Source organism: Neodiprion pinetum, chromosome 2 (assembly GCF_021155775.2).
Source record: "Neodiprion pinetum isolate iyNeoPine1 chromosome 2, iyNeoPine1.2, whole genome shotgun sequence".
In the NCBI taxonomy this organism is placed as follows: Eukaryota; Metazoa; Arthropoda; class Insecta; order Hymenoptera; family Diprionidae; genus Neodiprion; species Neodiprion pinetum.
Window position 1 is genome coordinate 37781163 of NC_060233.1, and position 22016 is coordinate 37803178.

At 45.3% G+C, this 22016-nt stretch overlaps 1 protein-coding gene across 2 annotated transcripts in view; it reads left to right on the forward strand.

The window, feature by feature from the left end:
• Positions 1-22016, forward strand: part of LOC124213032 (uncharacterized) — a 162301-nt gene that overhangs the window by 119280 nt on the left and 21005 nt on the right. For both annotated transcript variants that reach the window (XM_069133638.1, XM_069133636.1), the window contains one exon: positions 8572-8589. In XM_069133638.1, coding sequence (XP_068989739.1) covers positions 8572-8589 — 18 coding nt within the window. The remainder of the gene's footprint in view (positions 1-8571; positions 8590-22016) is intronic.

The window sequence follows — 22016 nt, forward strand, 5'->3', positions numbered from 1 at the left end:
CATTTTTGGCATTTTTGTTTTCCCTCCTCCTTTCAAATTGGAAATTGCATAATCATACCTGAGCAGAGTTTGATTACCTGTTCATTCGAAGCGGTGTTTTTAAACGTTATTCCGTTTCGTTTAACAGATTCTGTTTTCTCGTCAACTGATATTTCAGCGTATCGGTTTATGTAGTTAGTCACGTTACGTGATTCGAAATCTACTTTTCATTTGAGCCCGTTCATAATCCTCAGTCCTTTGAATTGGTCATTGTCGAGCGCGAATGATATCGCATGAATTTCAACTCTCAATTGAATATTCAAACGCGGAAATATTTCCACTGGTATACATATGTATGAACGATAGCTATATGTATCGTTCATCAACTTACTCTGCCGCTCGATGCGAATAAGGCCGACGACGATCGGAATGAGTTTGATTTACGTTTCTGCGTAAGATTGCGCAGGGAGGGAAAGATAGCGCCGTCATCAAATAATATTCACCGTAAAATTTTCAACAAATCCAGAACCGAATGTATCCAAAAATCCAAGGAGTAACAGACAACGAAAATCCGTGGACAAAATATCCATTTTCGAGCTGCAGAGACATAATTTCAAGGTACTAACAACTCGTCTGTTAATTTGCGCATATTGTACCGCATGTAAGCCAGACTCGCTTCCACCCCAGTGCCAAAAAAGTGTTCCAACAAAAGGGGCATGCATTGTTTAAATACAATATAAGCTCTGGTTTAGAACAATTTATGACCTGGCCAAAAATATATTCCGTTCTCAAACAATTGTAGTACCTGTGGCTATGACCAAAGTTAATCAGCTTATGCAGTGGGTGTAGGTACATGGACGCAAAAAGCTAACAATGACGGTATTATACGTTTGTGGCGGGCATACCGTGCAGCGGTGAGACCATTTTTTTTTCCCCGCTACGCGCAGTCGCCTCGGAAACTGCTTTATTATACCGATATCACGGAAATCACAACGACGATAATGTCAATGTGCAACTTCTCCCCTGCAGCATACGAAAATGACGCTGGTACACAGATATAGGTAGGCAATAATTCCGAGTATCCACTTTCATGAAAACGAATCGTTCCTGCAACAACACCGCGCGGCCGTAGGGACGTATTCGTTATTCATGCAAGTCGAGAGATGTTTACTGGACCGGCCGTTAACGTCACCAACAAACGTTTAGAATTGTAATTTACAGGAATGTCGAGGTATTTTATGCGTCTGCTGCATCCTGGGAAAATTAATATTAAAGTAGGTGATTCGAATTCCGAGTAATACAGAGGAAGTTTCACTGGTAGGCTGGCTGTCCGCGCTTTTTGTACCTTATATCTGTAATAACGTACATTGGTATGATCTTGGAAACTGCCGATTAAAGCACCGTTCAAAAATTCATCCCGGATTATTTTCCACGAGTTTCCCATCACCGCCCGCGTTGTTAAATTTTTCACGCAGAGAGGCGATAGAAATAATCGCGTTTTCATCTCGGAGTAGTATTTAAAAGGTGAAACCGGGTCCTTGTGCATAAATGCTGGAAGAGAGAGAGAGACCGGAAATTATCCATCCGAAAGCAGGTGGCGTAAAACGAGACTGCAAACAAAGAAATAAACGAGAATGCAGCCCAGCTCGACGTATTAACCGCTTTGCTGCTCTATTTACTACTCTGCAGTACCTTGCCGTACTCGAGCAACCTCTGCAGACTTTTTTTTTTTTTTTTGCACCAGGGATTAACCGGATCCACATCGCACCCTAGAATCGCACTCATTACAGCGTAGAGTTGAAAATTTTTCAACTGAATAAAAATTTCATGATTCGTTTGCCATTTCTCTTTTATTCCCATACGATATGCTGTGAAGATCTGCAGCAGATGTGAATAGCCGTTTGTTCGAAATACCAAAACCTAAATAAAAAATCGCGGAAATAATTTCCCGAACGATACGAGAAAACCGATTACCGTAATCAAGCCTTACGCGAAACAGCCGAGTGGTCAACGTGATTTCCTGCGGCGAATGAAAATAGGAAGAATCTCAAAAAGTGGGTAAGAAAAGAGAGTGCAGAGGATCGAGATTAGGGAGCAGCACTCTGCGAGGAATTTCCCATGTGTTTTTGCGGGTACATAAGTTATATGAAGACAGAGAACTCCCTGTTCGCCAGGGGGGTTTCCCCTGGGACCAAAGCTCGCGGTAGAACGTCTGCCCGGTGACGGTAGCCTCTCTGACCGTAAAATACCCGAGACGATTGCAGCGGAAGCTGCTTCCTCGAGTGTGCGAGCCGTCGAAATTATGACGTTTGAATGCTAGGCTCGCGTTGAGAGGAAACACGGCGACAATTTTCATCGGCGTTTAGCGAGGCAAGCTTTGCGGTTTTCTTCCGCCGAGTCCCTGGCAACGTCAAGGGGACGAAAAAAAGAATCGAGCTCCGCTGGACACTCGAGTGCCCCCCGGAACTCTGGTGGGAAATCATCGGGAGTCTAAGAGTGGCGAACGAATTTAAAAGCGAACGAGTGTAAAATACTTAAATTACCGCCACTGGAGACCGTCGCCACTTTGTCTTTTTTTCAGTGTTTGGATTCTTCCATCGACGTCTCGGCTATTATCGGTCGGAGTCGATAACGAAACCGCAGATTGACAATAAGATGGTTGGCCACTTGGGATTGCGGGAAAGAAAGAAGCACCCGGTAAAAGCTAAATTTGTTTTAAGTTTGCGATGTTTCACCTGATTCGCAAATGATAATAGAAAACAACAACGTTGCGGTGAAGTTGATCCCGACGGAGGAAACTTGATCGTAAATGCGATCGCGTCAGCTTTGAAAATACCTAACCAGCAAGATGCTTTCTTCTGCGAAGCTTTGTGGCTTACATGACGTTGGTCAATGCAATTTTCTCAGTCTTGAGATGCGACTATACATACCGCGTAACCTGCGTTTGCACATCAACTTAGAAGAATATTTGATTAGAAAAATTGTTTTCTTAACCTCGACGGTAAAGTTTAGCCCTCAAGGTACACTCTCCGGCATCGTAATCGAGCTGGTGATGCGAAATGACTAAGAAATCGTCGAAACGCGAATATCAATTGAAAATGTCTCCAAGTTCGTTCCATTGTCAGAAGCGAGCTGTTAAGTTCGGTGTACCAGTTATCGACACGTTTAGACCCAATTATTGACCCTTTTATTTACCAAAATTACACATCGACGACACAAATTATGAATTTCTCGATGACTAGAACCAACAACGCTAGAGAGTTAAGCACTAGAAATTTATATTTTGGTAATTTTAGAACCAAGCAACCAACAGATACAACCAAAAAAGGTCCAATAACTGGTACACTCACCTTAAACTGTTCTCGCATTAAAAAGAACTGTGGGTGCCTAGAGTAACAATGGGAGTCTGAACGGAGATGAACCATTTCCATAATTACCATTCCGCATTGATTGTTCATCGACCAGAAGAAGATTACGCAACCGAACTCCAACAGCTTTGAGCGATGAGCACTGTTTCAGTTTCGAGCAAAATTCTTTCGTGAAAGAAAACGCGCGACGGTGAAGAATTCGTTTACGTAACATTATCGGCGGTACGGACAGCGAGGAAGGATTCGCTGGTATATTCGGATAAAACTAAGCCGATCTTGGAACCGTTAAAGCCGGCGTTAACTCGCTCGTAAAATTGCCTGCTAAGGTCCGGGACGAGTATCGGGCAAAGGCAAGCGGGTTAAGGCAAGGCGAGCTCGAAGGCGGCCCAGTGTATACACACGGGCCATCCCTTCGCGGCAGTGAATCAAATTCAATTCGCAGAAAGTAGATTTGAATATCAAATAGCTCACGACCCGGCTCGTTCGGCGGTGCGTGTCCGACGTTACGCACGGTTCGCCGCTGCCGGTCGGTGGTGTAAAAATTATACTTGCAAACGTAAAGACATAAATAATGTCACTGGCACAAGCCATTATCTGCCTCACGCCGGGTAGTAATTACACCTTGCTACCTCCCCCCCCCCCCTCCCCCCCGCCACCGACCGCCAACCCCCGCAACCTCGAGCTGCCTCTTTTTTCAACTCGCCATACGTTCGCCCGTGCAGCCTGGCTCTCGCACATCGGGAAGCATACATATTAATAAGCCCACCGTGCCGGGGTTTCGCGCCTTCTCTTTGGAACCGTAAAGATTTCGTTGAGATTAGAAAACAGTCTTAGGGTTTCGCCCCCTGTCGCAACAACTGTATTCATGCAGGTTGTGGCGAATTGCAGGTGTTTCGGGTAGGTAATAACATCGTAAGAAGTAAAACGACCCCCGACTCGGCTGCTGGTCGAACCGACCTGCAACCACCCCGGATTTCTTCGAACCGTAGTATCACACATACCCACGTACATAATAGGGGTGCAAAGTGTTCCGGTCGTAGAAGCGGACGCGGGTCCTCGACTCGGTTTTGGAATCTGTTCATCCTCAGCCCTGCAGGGTGTTCGTGTAATTGAATGCTAACAGCTTTCAACTGTTGGTCAAAGTTCCTTGACCGCTCGGCAAATATACTCTTGAATGTTCGCGGGCGGCGAGGCCCTCTTTGTGTCGGTTACGTGGCTCCGGGACGCGGCCTCGACTGTCGAGGACGTAGCGTTGGTACTCCAAGTGTGACCGAACGGACCTGGCACACATCCGTGCTCGCAGCCGTCGGAGTTTGGGTTAATTCCCGAGGGTCCTGGCTGCAGGACTCGTGAGCACCGAGTTACACCGCGAAGCGACGCGACGTAGCGCCGGCCCTGCAAGATAGAGCCGGAAAACTATTGAATTCCCCCGGGCTTCGCAACCGAACGTTGAATCCCCCGTTTCATCGTCAGCGATGAGCATCGGATTCAGCAGTCGGTGTCGGTGATCTAGAAAATTATTCAACCCTTTTCCCGTTTCCTCGACAAATTGATTCATCATCTGATCGATAGCTCCCGCTCCGCTCTATGCAGCGCTTGTGTCCCTCTGGCTGCCGCTGACTGCGGTCAAATTAAAACGGAAGAAGTACCTTCGCTGTATAAACCGATTTGTCCCGCTAACCGTATCACGTGTAGAGGATGATTGAATACCGGAAGACGAATGATTTCGTAACTTAAATTGCATGTAAAAAGATGAAACTTTTGTTCCCAAGGTCACGTGACTATGGAAAACCGGATCTAAAGCGTTGTTTTACACAACGACAATGGTTTCCGACGGAACGCATTGTTTGAGGCAATTTGTAGTTTTTTTTTTTTTATTATTCTTGTTCCCACTCATACCCGGAATGTTTGCCGAGCGTGATTGTCACGTGTCGTCGTAACGACGTTGTTTGTACAGCAGCACTGCGTTTGGAACGCGAGCGTAAAAACGAAGTAAAAAAAATAAAACGAAACGAAAAAGAAGGCAAAGGAAAAACAAAAAAACGCATCAAATGCATATTTGCAAACGAACACGGTAGCTCGATAAGCGACAACACAACCGACAAATCCTTTGTTGGTTGTCAATCGTGACGCGGTACGCCGCAGTAATTCCATCCTATCACTGCAGCTTGCCCGACGTGTGTGCTTGTACATTGATACGTATTAAAATGATGTGATACCAGCTGGGTGCAAAAGTAGTGCAAATTGTACACGTAAAAACCGATCGATATTACAGCCACACGTGAAACGATCGGCCGTGTTAACCTCTACGCGATATGAAAGAATCGAAAAGGAATGCGTTGTGTCAAGGATCCATCATCAGCAGGGTTTCAACATCCTGCTTCCCTGGCGGACAGCAGATTTGTAGTTGATTTTTGGTGTACGAGACCACAGTACAAGAACCAAGATTCATCCGGATCGAATAACTTGGCTATCAAGGCGGCCATCAAAACCGAGAATAACCCTGCGGGGAAGCTTAATTGGAACCGCGAAAATTAACGGTTGAAAAAAGATGGAGAGAGAAAAGGCAGGTATAATATCTCGAATCTTTTGCTTTTCATTACGCGGCTTCTTCTTCGTTAATACTTTTTCCACAGTTTATGAGAAATTACGAAGCGAAATTAAGCCGATTAGTAGTCCGTCTTTGGAACGATTAACCCGACGTGAAACTTGACGAACAACTGAACAGGGGATCGCTTCTACTGTTAATAACAGCCTAACTTTTCGCATCCGTTTTGGAGAAGCGAAGTGTGAAGGCGCGGCACGTAACCACATCTCATGTCGTGGGATGGTACTCCAGACCCTCTTCAAATTTCTGTCTCAATTAACTTCAGGTTCCAATCTGCGGAGATTTCGAGAAGGTATATATGATACAGCCAACGTCGAAAATGAAAGTCTAATCAACGCGAAACTGCGCAAGGCGAGCAGGTCGCGCAAACTTGTGTAATACTCGCGCAGGGTGCATCCGATTGATGTTCCTAATTAAAAATCGAGACAAGAATTTATTCCCAAGAAAGCGATAATTTACAAAAAAGTCCGCAGAGGCCCGAAGGCGTACCTTTTGAATTCCGATCCGTTTCGAAATAAGTAATATTTTCAATCGTTTCGCTTGTATTGACGAAAGTATTTAGCAGATGTGGGTCTTCGCCTGAAGAAAAGGCTGACAAAATGTGAAGGCTGGCTCCGAGTCTCGGGGCTTCGTGCAAATCCGGCCGCAATAACCGCTAATTAAATTTGACTCTCCTTTTTCTCCGTCCACTCCTCCTTATTCTCCATCTTCTCCTTCGATAGTTTTTAGCTTTTACCGAGCACACAGAGTGCGGGATTAAACTTGACTTTACCGCCACGATTGCTCCCATGTATATGTAAGGGGAGAAATAATTTCCAGCTATAGGTTACAACGTGGATCCCGGATCTTTGTCCTTTTTCGTCTTCTTCTTCTTCTTGCACCATCTCACCCCCATTTCTGCCTTCTGTACTCACTAACTGGCAATTATCCGAGTATCTTGAAGCCTGTAAGTTTTTTTGAAAATTTCCAATCTGGCTTTCGTAAGGAGTTCAGTAATCAAATTGCCCTTTTTCGACTTACCGATGATGTCAGGTTTGCTATCACGTCAAACAGATTAATCCTCCAGATCTACTGCAGCAAAAGCATTTCGTTCAGAATCAAAATACTCAATTATTCACCATTCGTCCTGAGCGATTCTCAATACAATCTTTGCATATCCGCAATTTTTACGAATGGAATAGAATCTTTTACCTTTTATTATTACTCAAAGTGAAGAGAAAGGCAATTTTTTCAACCGCTTCCTCGCTGTTCAAACAGCATAATAAACTCATCCTACCGAAGGGTATCGCCCGAGTTGTTTTTTTTTTTAGATATCAGACACGCTAATTAGAGTAGATAACAAACGCAGTCAGTTTCGAGAAGACGCTTTGGCACAGGGCTGAATCTCATTGTCAGTTAATTAGGTTGGGCGGGTCTCGCTCTCGAGAGTGCGTTGAGAAGGTGGTAAACGACGCGGGAAGAAGACGAGCCCTTCTGGCTGGGCTAAGAACGGGTCGACTCTGTTTCACAACGAGGTGGTTCCTTCTTCCTTCCTTCCTTCCTTCTTCCCCGGGCGAAGCTCCGCTTCGCCTCCCGGCTTTCCGAGGGTAGCAGGAACCGCGGGGAACTAAGCCAACCCTTTCTTCCTCGCTGACTTGTTATCTTTAGTATTCAGACGGTGGTGTCCCGAAAATGTCTCCCGTTTAATTCCCGACTCCCACCGTCAGGGCCGGCATGGCGTATGGTGGAACGGAGCGGAACAACGACGACGACGACGACGACGACGCCCCGCGAAATTGCATCACGTTCTCATCTGTATGTTTTCAATTTTTCGCCCCTTTGAACCTCGCTCCAATTTTACGCCGAAAACATTTGCCAAGCGCTGTGCCAAGTGCCCCGCGGAACCAGAAAACACCCGCGAACTGTGATTGGCCGCATTGTCGTACCCTACCCCCGACATAACCGGTTCTTGTCACTTTTTTATTTTTTCATTCCCTTTTCAATTCACCCGCCACGCGTCGCACCGCGCTGAGCCGAATGATAATCGCGGCACCGCGCGGCCGGAATTTTTCACTTTAACCATTTTGCAATATAATTCCCACACCGAGGAAAATCAGGGATCCTTCTTTGAACGCGTTTCAACCATGAGCTGTAACGAGTCGAGGGGGGGCCGCAGGGTTAACCACGCAAAGTTTATCAAAGGGATCGGGATCTACAACTTCCTGTGTGAATTTCAACGCCCGCACATAATTTCTCTTGTCCTCTGTGCGTTTTGTCAGTAGTGAAAAATTTACCTGAAGTTCGAATTTTGACAGGGGACATCGCATTGTATCCAGTAGCGGAATAATATTGGTACAACGCAATATTATCGTTGCCGCTATTATACTTGTCGATAATTATAATTGACAAAAATCAATGACGAAACGTATAGCAGAAATCAGCGGGGTACCGATTCAGAGTAGAAAATGAGTCTGACAGAGTTCAATTATTTTCCACAATGTGTATCGATTTCCGACTTAATTGTACCACGCACGAAAATCGGGATTATATTTAACAATTTTCCAAACTTTTCTCTGCCTTTATTTTGCAAATTTCTGTCATAAGATGATTTACATTGTAATCTTTCTTTTGTTTCAGGGACTACTATTACGACAGGTGAGTCTGAAAGCTGATCAGAAAAGTGAAGGACGTGGACGATATTAACTGAGCCATGTCAAAAAATCCGAACATGAATGATGGCTAAATTTATTTGAAAAATAACCAAAGTGTTTTCAGGCGCTGATTAGATACCTATCCGAATAAAAATTTGAGCGCTAGATTTTTTCTATCGAAACACTTTGCGGTGATGCTGCTCTGCGAACTCGACTTCGTGGTAGCAGAAAGCACCAGTCAGCTCAAACCTGTAACGGTATTTCGATTGTATTTTTTGAGTTCCCAAGATTCCATTTAGTCGGAGAAGAAGCATCGTACGAAAAAATGTTGAGAAATCTTTGAATCGTAATAAGCTCAACACCATCTAAGTGAGCTTTACCTTACGTTCGATTTTTCTGACATGACCCTGGTAATGTTATGCAGGTAGAGGAAGATATATAAAAATTGGAGGGTATGTTAATCACTATACATTATATATCATGTATATTCTGTGCTCTATAAATGTTTGACTTGCGGAATGGATTTTGCACGTATTGCACTGCAGAAAGACGTGGTAGAGAGCCGGGAAGTGAAATGGGAAGCAATGTTTAAATCAATCTAAGAGTACAGCGAATGCCTTGAATACTTTGTCGCGTGCTAGACAAAATCCATATGTCAGGTTTATATTCAAATATTTCATACATTCACGCAAGTTACGCGAATACGACCGTATCCACGTGTATGTATTCACGTCGTGAGTAGCATGAATGTTCAATCTTACACTGCGAACACAACGTAAGAAACTCGGTTTCGGAGCTTTTATGTAAATGAGTTTATTTTTTTTTTTTTTTCTTTTCTTTTCTTTTTCCTCGTACGCATCATTCGCGCGGCGGGTTTCGAATTTATTCATAACCTTCTCAGCGTTACAATATTATATGCAGAGAAGAAATAGGTTATCAAGCGTCGAAAACACTGAACGTCATTTAAAAGGTTTGTTACAAGTACAAAAAAATTTAAAAATAAAAGAAAAAAGAAAAAAATTTCACGAATCTCTTCCACTCGAAAGCCCGAAGAAAAATTCTTCCACTTTGTCCTTTTGGAAAAGTTCGTTCGGTCCCTCGACGCTAACGAGCAGTCGTAATTTTTCCTTTGACTCTTGCTCGAACCCGTCAGAGACCTCGGCGCGTAACAAACGTGAGAATTTTCAGCGATCTACATGCTTACCAAGTTTTCCGCAATAAGCCCCGATTCGCGGGATTCGACGTGAGTATATACGTGCATTAAGATCGACTATCGATGTTTGTTTATATTTTTTCGAATTATCTCGGTTGTTCCACTTTTTGAACTCGTAAAGCGGGTGAAAAAGAAAAAAGCAAAGCAGCAAGGATTTTCGAGCGAAGTTAAATCGCATTGTCGCACCGGCGTTTCCTAATTCTTGGTCTGCCAGGCGTAAAGTAAGTCACGGATGGAAAAAGGGAGAAGGAGGCAGCCCCGCTTCGAACAACGGCATCCAAGTTCCGTCCATTATTCAGTCTTCCTCCCCTCTTGATCTCCCATTAAACTTAATTGAATTCCCCCGCGCGACGCCATCGCGCCATTGCCATTGCCATTGACTTGGAGATACGACCATGAATTCGACGTGTGTTTTACAAATTTACATCCACCCGTTTTCCTCGCCCCCAGTTCTTCTTCCCACCCCGAGCCATTGCCTCCCGAAGCAAGGATTCCAGGGCGAAGGTAGGCACACATACAGCTTCGAACACGCGCACACAGGAGCGCCGGGACGTTACAGGCGAAATTCGCGGGAATAAGCTTCGATTGAGATTTACCGAAATTGGACGCGTTCGATTTTTCACTGAATAGTTTCGCACCCCTGGAATGCGTGCCGCGGGTCGAGTGGGTAGCGATTTCCCTGCACCCCTCCTAGGGGAAAACATCTCAGCTCCGCGATGAAAGGTTAACGCGAGTTTCATCCAGATCCCGGTCTCCGCGATTCCGTTCTGTGGATATTTTTTTTCTTTCTTTTTTTTTTTTTTTTATCCCTCGTAGGGACGTGAGAACGACGAAAGGCGAAATCGCAAACGTGAATTGCTAATTGCGAGGATTGAAAATCCGGGGGCAGCACTCTCGCGAGTCGGTTTAACCGTCGTGTATACATGGTTTTAATCGAGACTGAAATCGAGTCGGGACGTGTCACGCATCGGAAACACGAGCCTTGTCCCTTCGTCGACGCCTTTTCCTAGTTTCCTCTGCGGCTCGACAGTCAACACAGAGAAACGCTGCATCGTGGTAACTGTGGAGCCGAACGGGGAAGGAAAAGCGAAACAAGAAGCATTAGAGGGACGGAGAACGTGGAAGCCAGCGAAAAGTGGGCAAGGCCATCAATCATTTTTTCCACACCAGAGAAGTCTGGCAGAACGCGTTATAAATGATATGTTGCTGCGCGGAGGCCTCGCGCCGAGCCAAGCCGCGACGAGGGTGTTTTGCATGAAACAATATTTACGTCGAGCAAAATTGAATTTATGGTCACCCTTTTAACCGGGAACAATAACATCTTGAATCCGGACCCGCGCCCTTAAATCTCTACTCGCCACCCCGCTGCTGCACGGGCATTAGAAACGGGTGGAGAGCAAATAAGGCGATAATAAGGCGATTTTTCTAGTAAACGCGGGAGCAACGCTACGACTCGAGGCGTAAGAATTTGACCTGCCGTTATATTTTTCATGAAAAACACAAGCCTTCCACCCTCGGCTCTGGTATTCAACGTGTTTAACCCCTCACACCTCGCACCGTGTGTGTATAGCCGGCATTGGTGGACGGCTGAATTTCATTTCTGTTGGCAACCTGGCGCACGTGAGCCGGTGGTGTAATTTCGGAGGCGTGGAGGTACGCACGTGTGTATGTATATTTACCCATGTGCTCATGTGCGCGTACATCCGCGCCCGCACGCGAGAGGGGCGGAGGGGGATGAGTGAGTACAGAGGGAAAGAGTTGAGGAAGCGGAGTGCGCGGAAGGGGCCCTTTTGTTTTAATTGTCGCAATTCACCGGGGCAGTTCGTGACCGGCCTAGCCAACGAAAAATATAGCCGAAAACAAAACGCGCGGACGACAGTTAAATAGAAATAATAAGCCGCGGAGGAGATGAAATTAAAGCAGCGGCGGTGTAAAAACACCCTGCATCATGGACGAATTTAACACCCTGTGCAGCTCGAAACTCCGGCATCCCCGAAAGGGCTGCAGACGAGCGAAATTACCCCCGATACCTCAAATCGTAATCAAATTGCCGTCAGTTTACCTCTCCGCACCCTTTCCATATACCTGATGCGATGATAACCCAGGGTTGTTTACTTATTCCAATTTATCCCGCTCACCCCCCCACCGTAAGCGTACCAAGAATCGTGGAGAAAAATACCGCCATTTCGTTTTTTTGAATAAGAGGTATAACGATACAATTTTTTTTTCTACCTTTTTTTACACACACATCTAGATTCAGTTCTTTCTTTCATCAACCAAGATTTCTATCATGGCGTATTAGCAAAAGCTTCAGACCGTTGAAGGACTGTCAGGAATAAAAGAAAAATAATGTGCAAGCCACATGCGTGTCTGGGAAAACTTGAAATAAAACAGGGGCATATTGTTCAGAAAAGAAAAGAGAATATTCCACCGAATTATTACCGGAGCAGACATGCAGAACGTACCTCGTATACAGAGGCCATTATGCGAGCGTTCTCTCGAGGTTTAAAAAAAAGCCAGACAATACACGTAGCCAACTAGTTGCGATTCATGCGAAACTCTACATTATTCTCCAAATTTTCTTCCATTTTTTCCATTTCTCTCACAGAAAAACACATCTCCGACATTTTCGATACATCAGCGTTAGCTTCCCATTTCATTTCGCGACCGTATACTGCAGGGGTCCGCGAAAAGAACATCTGGCTACACTCACGTCGCGTCACTGGTTTTCAACGACCGCCAAGGTGGAGCACTCGAAGTCTCGGAGCAAGAGATAAGCCAGCGGATATGTAGCGCACTTGCTGTATATATTGACTGCAGAAATGGAGGAGATACCCGTTTGACTTGCAGGGTTTATGGAAACCGAATAAGAATGTACAACTTTGGTACACGACGCCGTCGAGGAGTGACTTTCGCCAAAGTTTCACCTCCTTGGGTGTAGGTGAACGTTCCTAGAGCCAATCCGCCTCTTCTCCAGGTAAACAAAGGCGCTCGTGTCTGGAACGGTTGCATGTATGATGGGTGTAATATGATGCGGATGGCGGATGTAGTGTTATATGTTCGAAGGCTTAGGGGGCAGGGGTGTGAGGTGGGCATTGTACACACACGAAGCCGTTATAAGCCAGCTCCGTCGGATAATGACGCTCATCTCGAAAACTTATTCGCGAGAGTGCGTCCTCCGCCCGGAGTATGCAGGCTAGTTCAACGGACGTTTACAGTGAATAATTTAGAATACCGTACAAGGGATGCTGTTGCAGGGTGACTGCGATAATATCTCGCGTAAAGAACGGGGGGAGTCGAGAAGGACGAAGAACGATACCCAGCCACCCATACGTGTACCTTGTATTTTGCCACCTTGCAGCCACACGACGAAGATGAGTCTGTGAGAGAGGAGGAGTTGTAGGGGTAAAGTGAAATTAACGTCAACCGGCTTGATCTTTCTTACCTGGTTTTGTTTCTCTTGCTCGTTCAATTATTATTCTAAAACTGGGAAGAATTTTTCACTTTATTTTTATTCAATTTTCATTGTTTCTTTTCCGTTCACTTCGCTTGTATTTTTCGAGCCCCCAAGTTTTTCAAGTCCGACTATTCTTTCTGGGCAAAGTTTCTTACACTCCCGGTTTCTCGCTGAGCGTGAACTCGGTCGAGGTGAGACGGAATATAAGACATTGCAGGGTTGAACTTCCGACGAGTCCAAATTTCCGTTGCCTTTGAAACAAGTGAAAAAAAAATACGTCTCTCCCTTTCTTTCAAAAACCAACGAAAGAGGAGCTGCTTTATTGTTGGCCGTACGGATGTACGCTGACTCGAAATGTACCTATGTCACCGTGCAACTTTGACTTCTTCTTTACGCTTCATTAGTTTCTCTTGCTTCTGTTTTAGCTATACTCAGCCTTCTTTCTTTTCAGTTTTCGAAATATTTGGCATAGGTCTTCTACACTACTTCCGCCTTTCTAGACACCGACATATGAAATACGAGGTTACCTCACGGTTAAGCGATGCATTCACTTACATGTTGGAGTCAAAGGAATCGCGAAACATAAATTTGCATAGACCCAGCGCAAGCTTCTCCCGCAGATGTATGTGTATAACTAGATGTCATTCACTACCTTCGTTTTGTCCGGTATACAAACGGCTGCAAAGCAGCTTACGTGTTGGCTTTCATATCGGCTTCAGTGACTATCAATGTTCCTCCAACGACGCGAATTTCCTCTCTTCGTACTTCACAATTTCAGTTCTACTTGGTCTCAATGTAATTCGAAATCGGGAACCTTACTAATCATGCGATGCTTTGATATTCATATAGTTTGGCAATGCGGTGCGGACACACAATACAGCCCACTAGGTACTATACGCTAGTTTCACCAAATCTCCGGAAATAGACATTTGTATTTAATTACTTGGTGAATATCACAGAATCCAACAGCACCAATTTCACAAAATGTACTGTACCTGAAATTGTAATTCATACACAGAGCCGTGCAGGTACTAAAGATCCGGTGAATCCGTCGACGTGCAGTTGCAGGTAATATTAATCATTCGGGGTATGTATTCCACGTGGCACGAGCTGGCCTATCACACTTGCAGATAAGGATAGCCTCCAAGTTTTGCAGGGAATCCTTGCGAGGTGACATTTATAACCTGTATCAAAACCGGTAGAACAATGACCGTGAAGCCTTGGAAGCTTGACGCGTACGATTGTGGCGGTAGTTGCGGGTAAACTATTGGCCGAGTCGACGGCTTGAGACGACAGGAAACGTTACGTCACACGGACAACGCCTTTTCCATAGGTTGATCCATTTAACAGGATTTGCGTCGCCTCGAGTTAGAGGTTGCCTCGGTGTCAAATGCAGCCCTCATCCTCACCCCCGTCGCCACTGCGCCTGCAGTATACTGTCATACCTCTCCAAGACATCGCATTAGAAACCTGCAGGTGTCTCTCAGGGGATAATCTCACCGTTGCAAAGCGAATGGAATCAAGTTGATCGTCAGCTGGTGCATCGTTTATTTCATTAACAAGTTACGTACTCACGACGTGATGACGTCGCCACTAATTGTATCGGGCTTCGTGTTAATCATCCGCAGTCTTAATCATCACGAATACGACGAACTGCAATGTTCGCTCTATGTTCTGTGAGACTGATCAATTCTCTAAGAAAGTTCCCCGCGTGGTTGTCGTAACAAGTAAACGATCGTTTCTCAGTCTTGCACTTTACAAACGGACCTTCGATTAATGCGGATTGCACGATGCGTCGAATTCGGTACCGAGAATGTTGAAACTGATCTACGGGATAAAATGTAGTCCCGGTATTCCGAATCAACTCTGATTCGCATGCACGGCGTGAAGCTAGGTGTAATATCCACGTCCCTGCATGTATCGTATAACAGAGAAGCTGCTTCTATGGTCAAAGGATTCGAGTTTGATATTGATTACATGCGCGCGAACAAATGCATTCAGCCGGCTTCATGTGTTGGCGTTTCACTCGACCCCGGATGGAACCGAGGTAAGCATGTATTCGTAGGATACGGACGTATGGAATACCCGTGGGTGACCACTGACAACTGATGAACAGCGTGTATCCCGGTCCCTGCACACCGAAAGGGCATCAAGTTTCGACGACCGTACTAGCAGTGATTACTGTGGGCCATGCGATTTAACTTCCAGAGCTCTCTATGCGACTGCGAACAGAACACGTTGCATGCTGGGAGAACGAAAGCTTGTCTGGCGACGCTCGCCCTGGTATACATGCATATGTATGAGGCGTGCGCCAACGGAAGTTGAAGGGAAACTTCCGGTCGGCTGGTTTCGAACGGGACTTGCGGACGGCAACGAACGCAACATGCTGCCTCAGAACTACTGAAAGCGAAATTCGTTCCGAATCGAAAGACTTTATTCATCATACCCGACGCCTCGCAGGCATTGTCTGAGTCGCTAACGATCCACCCTGTCTGATTTAAAAAATGGTTCACTACCGGAAAACCACCTTATAAAGGTATCAAGCTATATGATAATGCCCATTTCCCATGAGCCTCTTGTCCGAATATGTGAAGGTTGTTCGACAATCGTACGTGTAACACATTTTCTAGATCATTTCGGTCTGCTCAAAATAAAATACAAACTCCTAAGCTGCGTTTGGTTCTTGATTGCGCGTTCAATTTAACCGGACTATGTCTCACAGTTTTAATTAATTTCTTTCACTCTATTTCTCTATTGCCCGAAATCATGGCACCCACCAATGGTAAATTCAGGTCTTTGAAAATCGAAACTTGGACTGGAAAATAGTAGGTTCGTTGCTGTGAGTAGAATGGGCACCTAGCTAGTTTCAAACTAGCTGTTACAGGTCTCGAATTAGTGCAAAACAAGCCATGAGAGAATGAGAAGGGAAGGAGGTAGAGACGAAGAGTTCACCCTCTAATTACACCACGCAGCTCGGTGCTCGGAAAAACGTTAACCAACTTTTCCAAATTAATTACGCTGGAACTCAGCTTCCACAAGTCCCGTTCATCCGTCAACAATGTACGATGATCCCCCGCCACTAACACTCAAACTTAATTCCCCACCACGAGTTAACTTTCCTCGTCACCATCTCACATCGCCGCTACCTCTAAGCTTTACGTTTAAATCGCACGGTTGTTCTTCCCAGCTCGTCGAGGATATTACCATCAACAAGTATGATCTCAGCGACTAAGAGTGCCACTTTTCGACTAGTTCATCCTTACGACCAAGGGTGTCAACGGTTTAATACCACGAAGTCTCAAATCTCTCGTACCGATAAAAGTAACAAAAGACGTATTATATTTTCTGCATGGTGGTAATACACAGAGAAACTAAAACACGAAAGAACATGTTCCAACCACCCGACATGGGAAGTAACGGGATACACTCTAAATGTCTGATCAGTAACGATGAAGATGTGACATCGAAGTGGACGGGAAGTTGGATCTAAGTTTTTGAAACATCCGGTAGAACTTCATCCTTGCTAATTATCCCATGCAACACCGAACATCGCCATGAAATCCTCAATCAATTCGATAACATTTTCATCCGTCCGGCACGTGATGCAGCTCTGCGTATAATGCCACCGTATCCGTTCCCCGCCCTGCAGTTTGTCCGTCGGTGCACAGTAGCTGTATGTTTGCGAACCGAAGCATGCAATTTAGCCACAAACGGTGCTTCCCTCACCCTGCGCCGTCGTCCCCACGTTCATTCTCGTCTCAACCCCGCATTTCCGAAGCTGTAACACGTGGCCCGTGGCAAGAACGGGATGCCGGCTATCCCGACGTGGTAAGGGAGGCTGGGTTAATCAGGGACATCCGTCCCCTAAGACATCGCAACGCGATCCCCAGCTTAACGGGACACGCTGCAATCCGACCCGCAACACGTCCCTGGTCTAATCCCACAGACACATATTAAGTGCACGGATTCGGGATTCTCGATTTAGGATATCAGAGAACGAAGTAGCGACACGTTGACCCTCGCTTGAATTTATGCATCAGGCTTGAGTAATTGATCCACCTCGATGCCTCGATGCTAGGTCCATCCGTGCTCCTCCTCCTCCTCATAGTTTTTCTTCTTCTTCTTCTTCTTCTTTTTCTTCCGCGGCTTTCCTTTCTAATGGTGTTTTGACCTTTTTTATACGAGTTTGACTCCTTCGACTGACTGAAGAGCAACCTCGTACGGAGTAGTGAAGTTCTTTCGGCGGGAGCCAAAGCCACTCGGTCTTCGAGAGATAGTTAATGTTGTGCTCTACTTGGCAACTCGTTAAACCCTAAAGAGAAATTTTGTACGTTGCTACACTTTCGAACAACTTAGACAACTTCGAGTCGACTAGCCCAGCGTCACGTAGTGGATGAGAGGTGGGCAAACGAACGTGTGAATGGGCCATAAAATGAACCCAAATGCCGTAGTTAGTATATACAAGGTGCGTTCGTCCGTATACTTCGATGATGAGATCGGGGGATGAAGCCGAAGCGAGCGAAAACTTCGAGTCGTAGATTCGATTGCGTTTGATGACTGTAACCGCTTGAGGAGCATTTTTTTATTCTCAGTAAACGATTGATAGTCCTTGTTATATCTTACATACTCACACATTTCTTTCAGGATTCGTTCAAGGGCTGAAATTTTACAGGCAGAATGATGTCTAACTTCGAGAGTTCACCTAATTCAGCAAACTGAGAAATTGAATTTGAAATAATATTTTCATAACGAAAATTGCATTATCTCTAATATCGTCATCTCAGGTATATGTCTGTACAACGTATATACATATATATCGTATAATACGGCATCGAATCGATGTCTCGAGAGCAAAATTACATTCTCATATTACGATCTCCAGCCCCTCGAGCCTTAACAATGTTATGAACAACAATTTTTCCGCAGAATAGCGTTTCTTTCCGCAAACCACCTCGGGAAAAACGATTTCTGCAGTCTTCGATATAGATTAAAAGCGAACGAACGAACAGGCCACAACACCACTTGATATAATAATACTTTCCTGTATCGATGTCAATTGAGTAGGAGGTATAAAATTGTGGAAACTCGCTACGAGCCTTGAAGATGATGAGAAACGAACCGAATACTTTTAATGCCAAAATATTCAATCGGCTGAGCATCAAATTGCGTTGATTTTCTTGGAAACATTCAATCCCAAGTCATTTTCCGTCAATAAGTCGTGTTACAGTACGTCGATATTGACGCCTTCCAATTTAATTTTGATAGAAAATATACATCGAGATAAATTGATCGAAAGCCCAATTTATATTTCGCCGTTACGCCTAAGCAAGTAAGAGCGCAGGTTGGGAGGAATCGGTAAAAAAAAAAAAAAAACACGGATTAAAATTCACTCGTCAAAACGGCGATTCGTTATTCAACTGAAAGCGCCAACGAGCACGATAACGGGGAGCCAAACCCGATCATACCTACCTTCAATCGGGCTAATCCGGCGCTCGTTACTCGGGCATTAATGGGTATTTAATCCGATTTTAAATATCGCAAAGGGGCGCCGGCCATTCCCCTCTATACGGTTACATAAGCTAATTATTTCATTCGTATCGGTGTACCAAATACGCCGGTCATACCGCGCGTTCTGGGAATTCCGCACTGCCATCGAGAGCGGTATAAAATATCAGATCTCTTTCATTAGCTATCGCTCTTTGTTATCCTGGCGTAAGAGAATAGAGACATTTTGAATTCGGGAAAAAAAAAATAAATTGCAACAATAACAATCACCAAACGAACGTTCCGAAAATTGACTGTAAACAACCGAATTTTTTTCCACCGCTATACCGCGAGAGTAATAAATCATATTTAGTGAAAATCGATGCATTTAGATATCACATGCTCCCTACCCTCGTTTTGCTCGAAAAATTTCGTTAAGAAGGCGTAGCGAGTCATCAATAACATCCATCGACTTATCTACAATAGTACGGCGTATTCGCTTGACGTTGAGCCGTAGCTGCGTAAATTAATGTTTTAATTATTTCCTTGTGGTATTTAAGAACCCCTCATGCGAACGTATAAAGAACCAATAGGGAATAAAGATCTCTGTAAGCACGCCGAAGGTCTACAGAGGGTGCAGAAGGACGTGGTTGTTTTATAAATTCACCCCGTTTCCAAGCCCTGACTGAAACGAGGCTGCCAGGTGCGGCGGTTTCAGGTTCTCTTGGTCTGGGGTCGTGTGCCGTGAGTCTTGAGTCCTGATCGTGAGTCGTGCGACGCGTGAGTGTAAGCAACAGGTATAAACCCCCGTCACCACCGGGCCGCCCACTTAACGTTGGCAGCCGAGCGACGCTGCCCTGCTGCTCTTACATATTCAGAGCACGCGTTGAAGTTGCGGCGGCGGCAAGAGAGATAAGGATATTACCATATCTCAGACTTTTAATTGCGCGAAATATTACCGACCGAGTACGCCTCGCTTCCGCCCCTCTCCCCCCTCACGATGAATATGTTTGTAAATTTTTACTCCGGCGTCACGGCATCCCCGAAACTAATTGATAAGATCTGATTGAATAACACGAGGACTCCCCGCTTTTCTAACCCCCTTTGCCTTTCACGAAAGCTCTTATACGACTTCCGTCCCTTCCGTACTTACGAAGATTCGTTCCGGATGTCCGACAAAATTTACACCCAAAGATCCCAGAGCTTTTTCAATGATGTATTTAATGTTCTTACGACTGTGAAACGTGACACTTTCGAAAATTTATTGCCGCCTTTTAGCTCGTGAAAAAGAAATTACGATAACGAAGATTCATTTGTAAAGGCCAAACATATAATATGCATAATTTTATCATTTTTATGAACCACTTGCGATAAGAATAAATCTTGAGAAATTTCCAGAACACGAGTACGAATACTTTTGTATATTACCGAGTGCTGTTTCAAGAAATTTTTGTTTTCTCTTATTCATTCCATCCTTCCGCTACTTCGTTTGAAATCAATGTACCGCGATTCAAGGAATCCCACGTTTCCGGAACTGCCCATATGGTACATCTGGGTTGGCACAGTAGCTGCCCGCTTAATGAAGATGCCGGGAACAATGGTATATACCTGACCGCATTGTTCGTAGAATTGGTTGTCCTCTTCCGGGAACCCGGGTTCTTGTTTCTAAAGGAGGTGAAGTTTGGTACCTACACGGGAACCGGACTCTCCAGGAATTTCTGCAATGTCCGCTGAAATTAAACGCCGGTATCCCACACGAATGTCAAATTGTTCGTGTATTCAGCCGGTGCAAATCTCCGCACCGGAGTGCGAGCTTTAACGAGAAGCTTTCAGATGGGAGGGGTTGGATGAATAAGAGCTGATTTCTCGCTGTTTACACGCAGCACTGACCATCGGCTTGAATCGATTGTGGTTGAAGAGCAAAGACTCTTCTAAGAGCTTCTTTAGCCGTAGCTCGTAAAATCGTTCGAAAAATACGAAAGTGGATCGATGATGTATCTCGAAAGCGTTGGATAACGGGTGTTTATCTCGTCATCAGCATCTTGAAAATCCGTGAAAAATCGAAACGGCGTGTTGCGGGCGAGCCGCTAAAACCCATTCAGCCTAAACCTGAAATGACGTCTCTGGGGATCCCTAGCCATCCCCCGCTCATCCCTTTTCTACGCACCCTTATTTTCCCAAATCTGGCTACATCCGGCGCGAATCTCCAGCAGCTCCAGTTAAAATCGGCCGCCCTTCACTTCCACCTCCTGCTCCTCCTCCTCCTCGTCCTTCTCCATCTCCCAGATCTCAGCCGAGTTTCTGAGGGGAAAAAGCCAGCGGGTGGAGAGTCGGTGTCACTCACTTGCGAAGGTAGCCGAGAACTCGACGTTCCTTCGGGATTTCAATATACCGAATTAATCACTGCTTGATTGACGACGAGCTTCCAGCCGGCCATTTTCCTTCTGCTAACCCAAGGCAATGAATAATACACATCGAAGGAGAACTAGAATCATTTATAGGTGTTCAATGCGCAAGAGTGGCCGAAAGTGTGGTCGAACATTCATGTCGTTTGGCTCTGAAATCAGATACCGAAGATATTCTATCCGATCGCGGTATTTCGACGATATTGATTAATTCATGTCCTCCTTACTACTGTGATTATACCTAGCTCGTGCCTGTGAGATAAAGGTACGTCCCAAAGGAGTTGAAATAATTTTGGCTGACAACAAGTATACAAAAGCAAAGTCGGTACGAAGAGGAAAGAAAAGAGCAGAGAAACAGCTTTAACGGCGGGTGTATTATCCTTAGCAGTAGGAAGAATTCATTTAGCGTTTGGGACGTTTAACGGGGTAATTATTCGTTCATTCGATGTAAAGGTAGGGCAGCGACCGAGTTTTGAATTAATCAACGTCTTGACGTGCCGCTTCTATCATGTCCCGATTATCCCGAACGGAGATCCAATCTCCGTCTCACCTCAGTCTCGACTCCGCCTCGACACGAGGATTACGTCAAGATGTGAATTAATGATAGAAGTGCCCGATCGGCGTGGGAGGAGGAGGGGCAAGAAGAAGAACCCGTTCGGAAGAGTGAAATTTCTTCGGTACGTCACGGCGCAGATACGCTCTCTCGATCGGCTCGCGGCCACCTCGGCTTTTCCGTCAATCCAAAAACGAGCCGAGATTTTACAGGCACGCATACAACCCGGCAACGATCCCTTGCCACCAAGCTCTACACGCTCGTTTCCCACCCTCCACCCCTATCGAGCTGTTGCAGGTTTTATAAACTCAACCTCCTC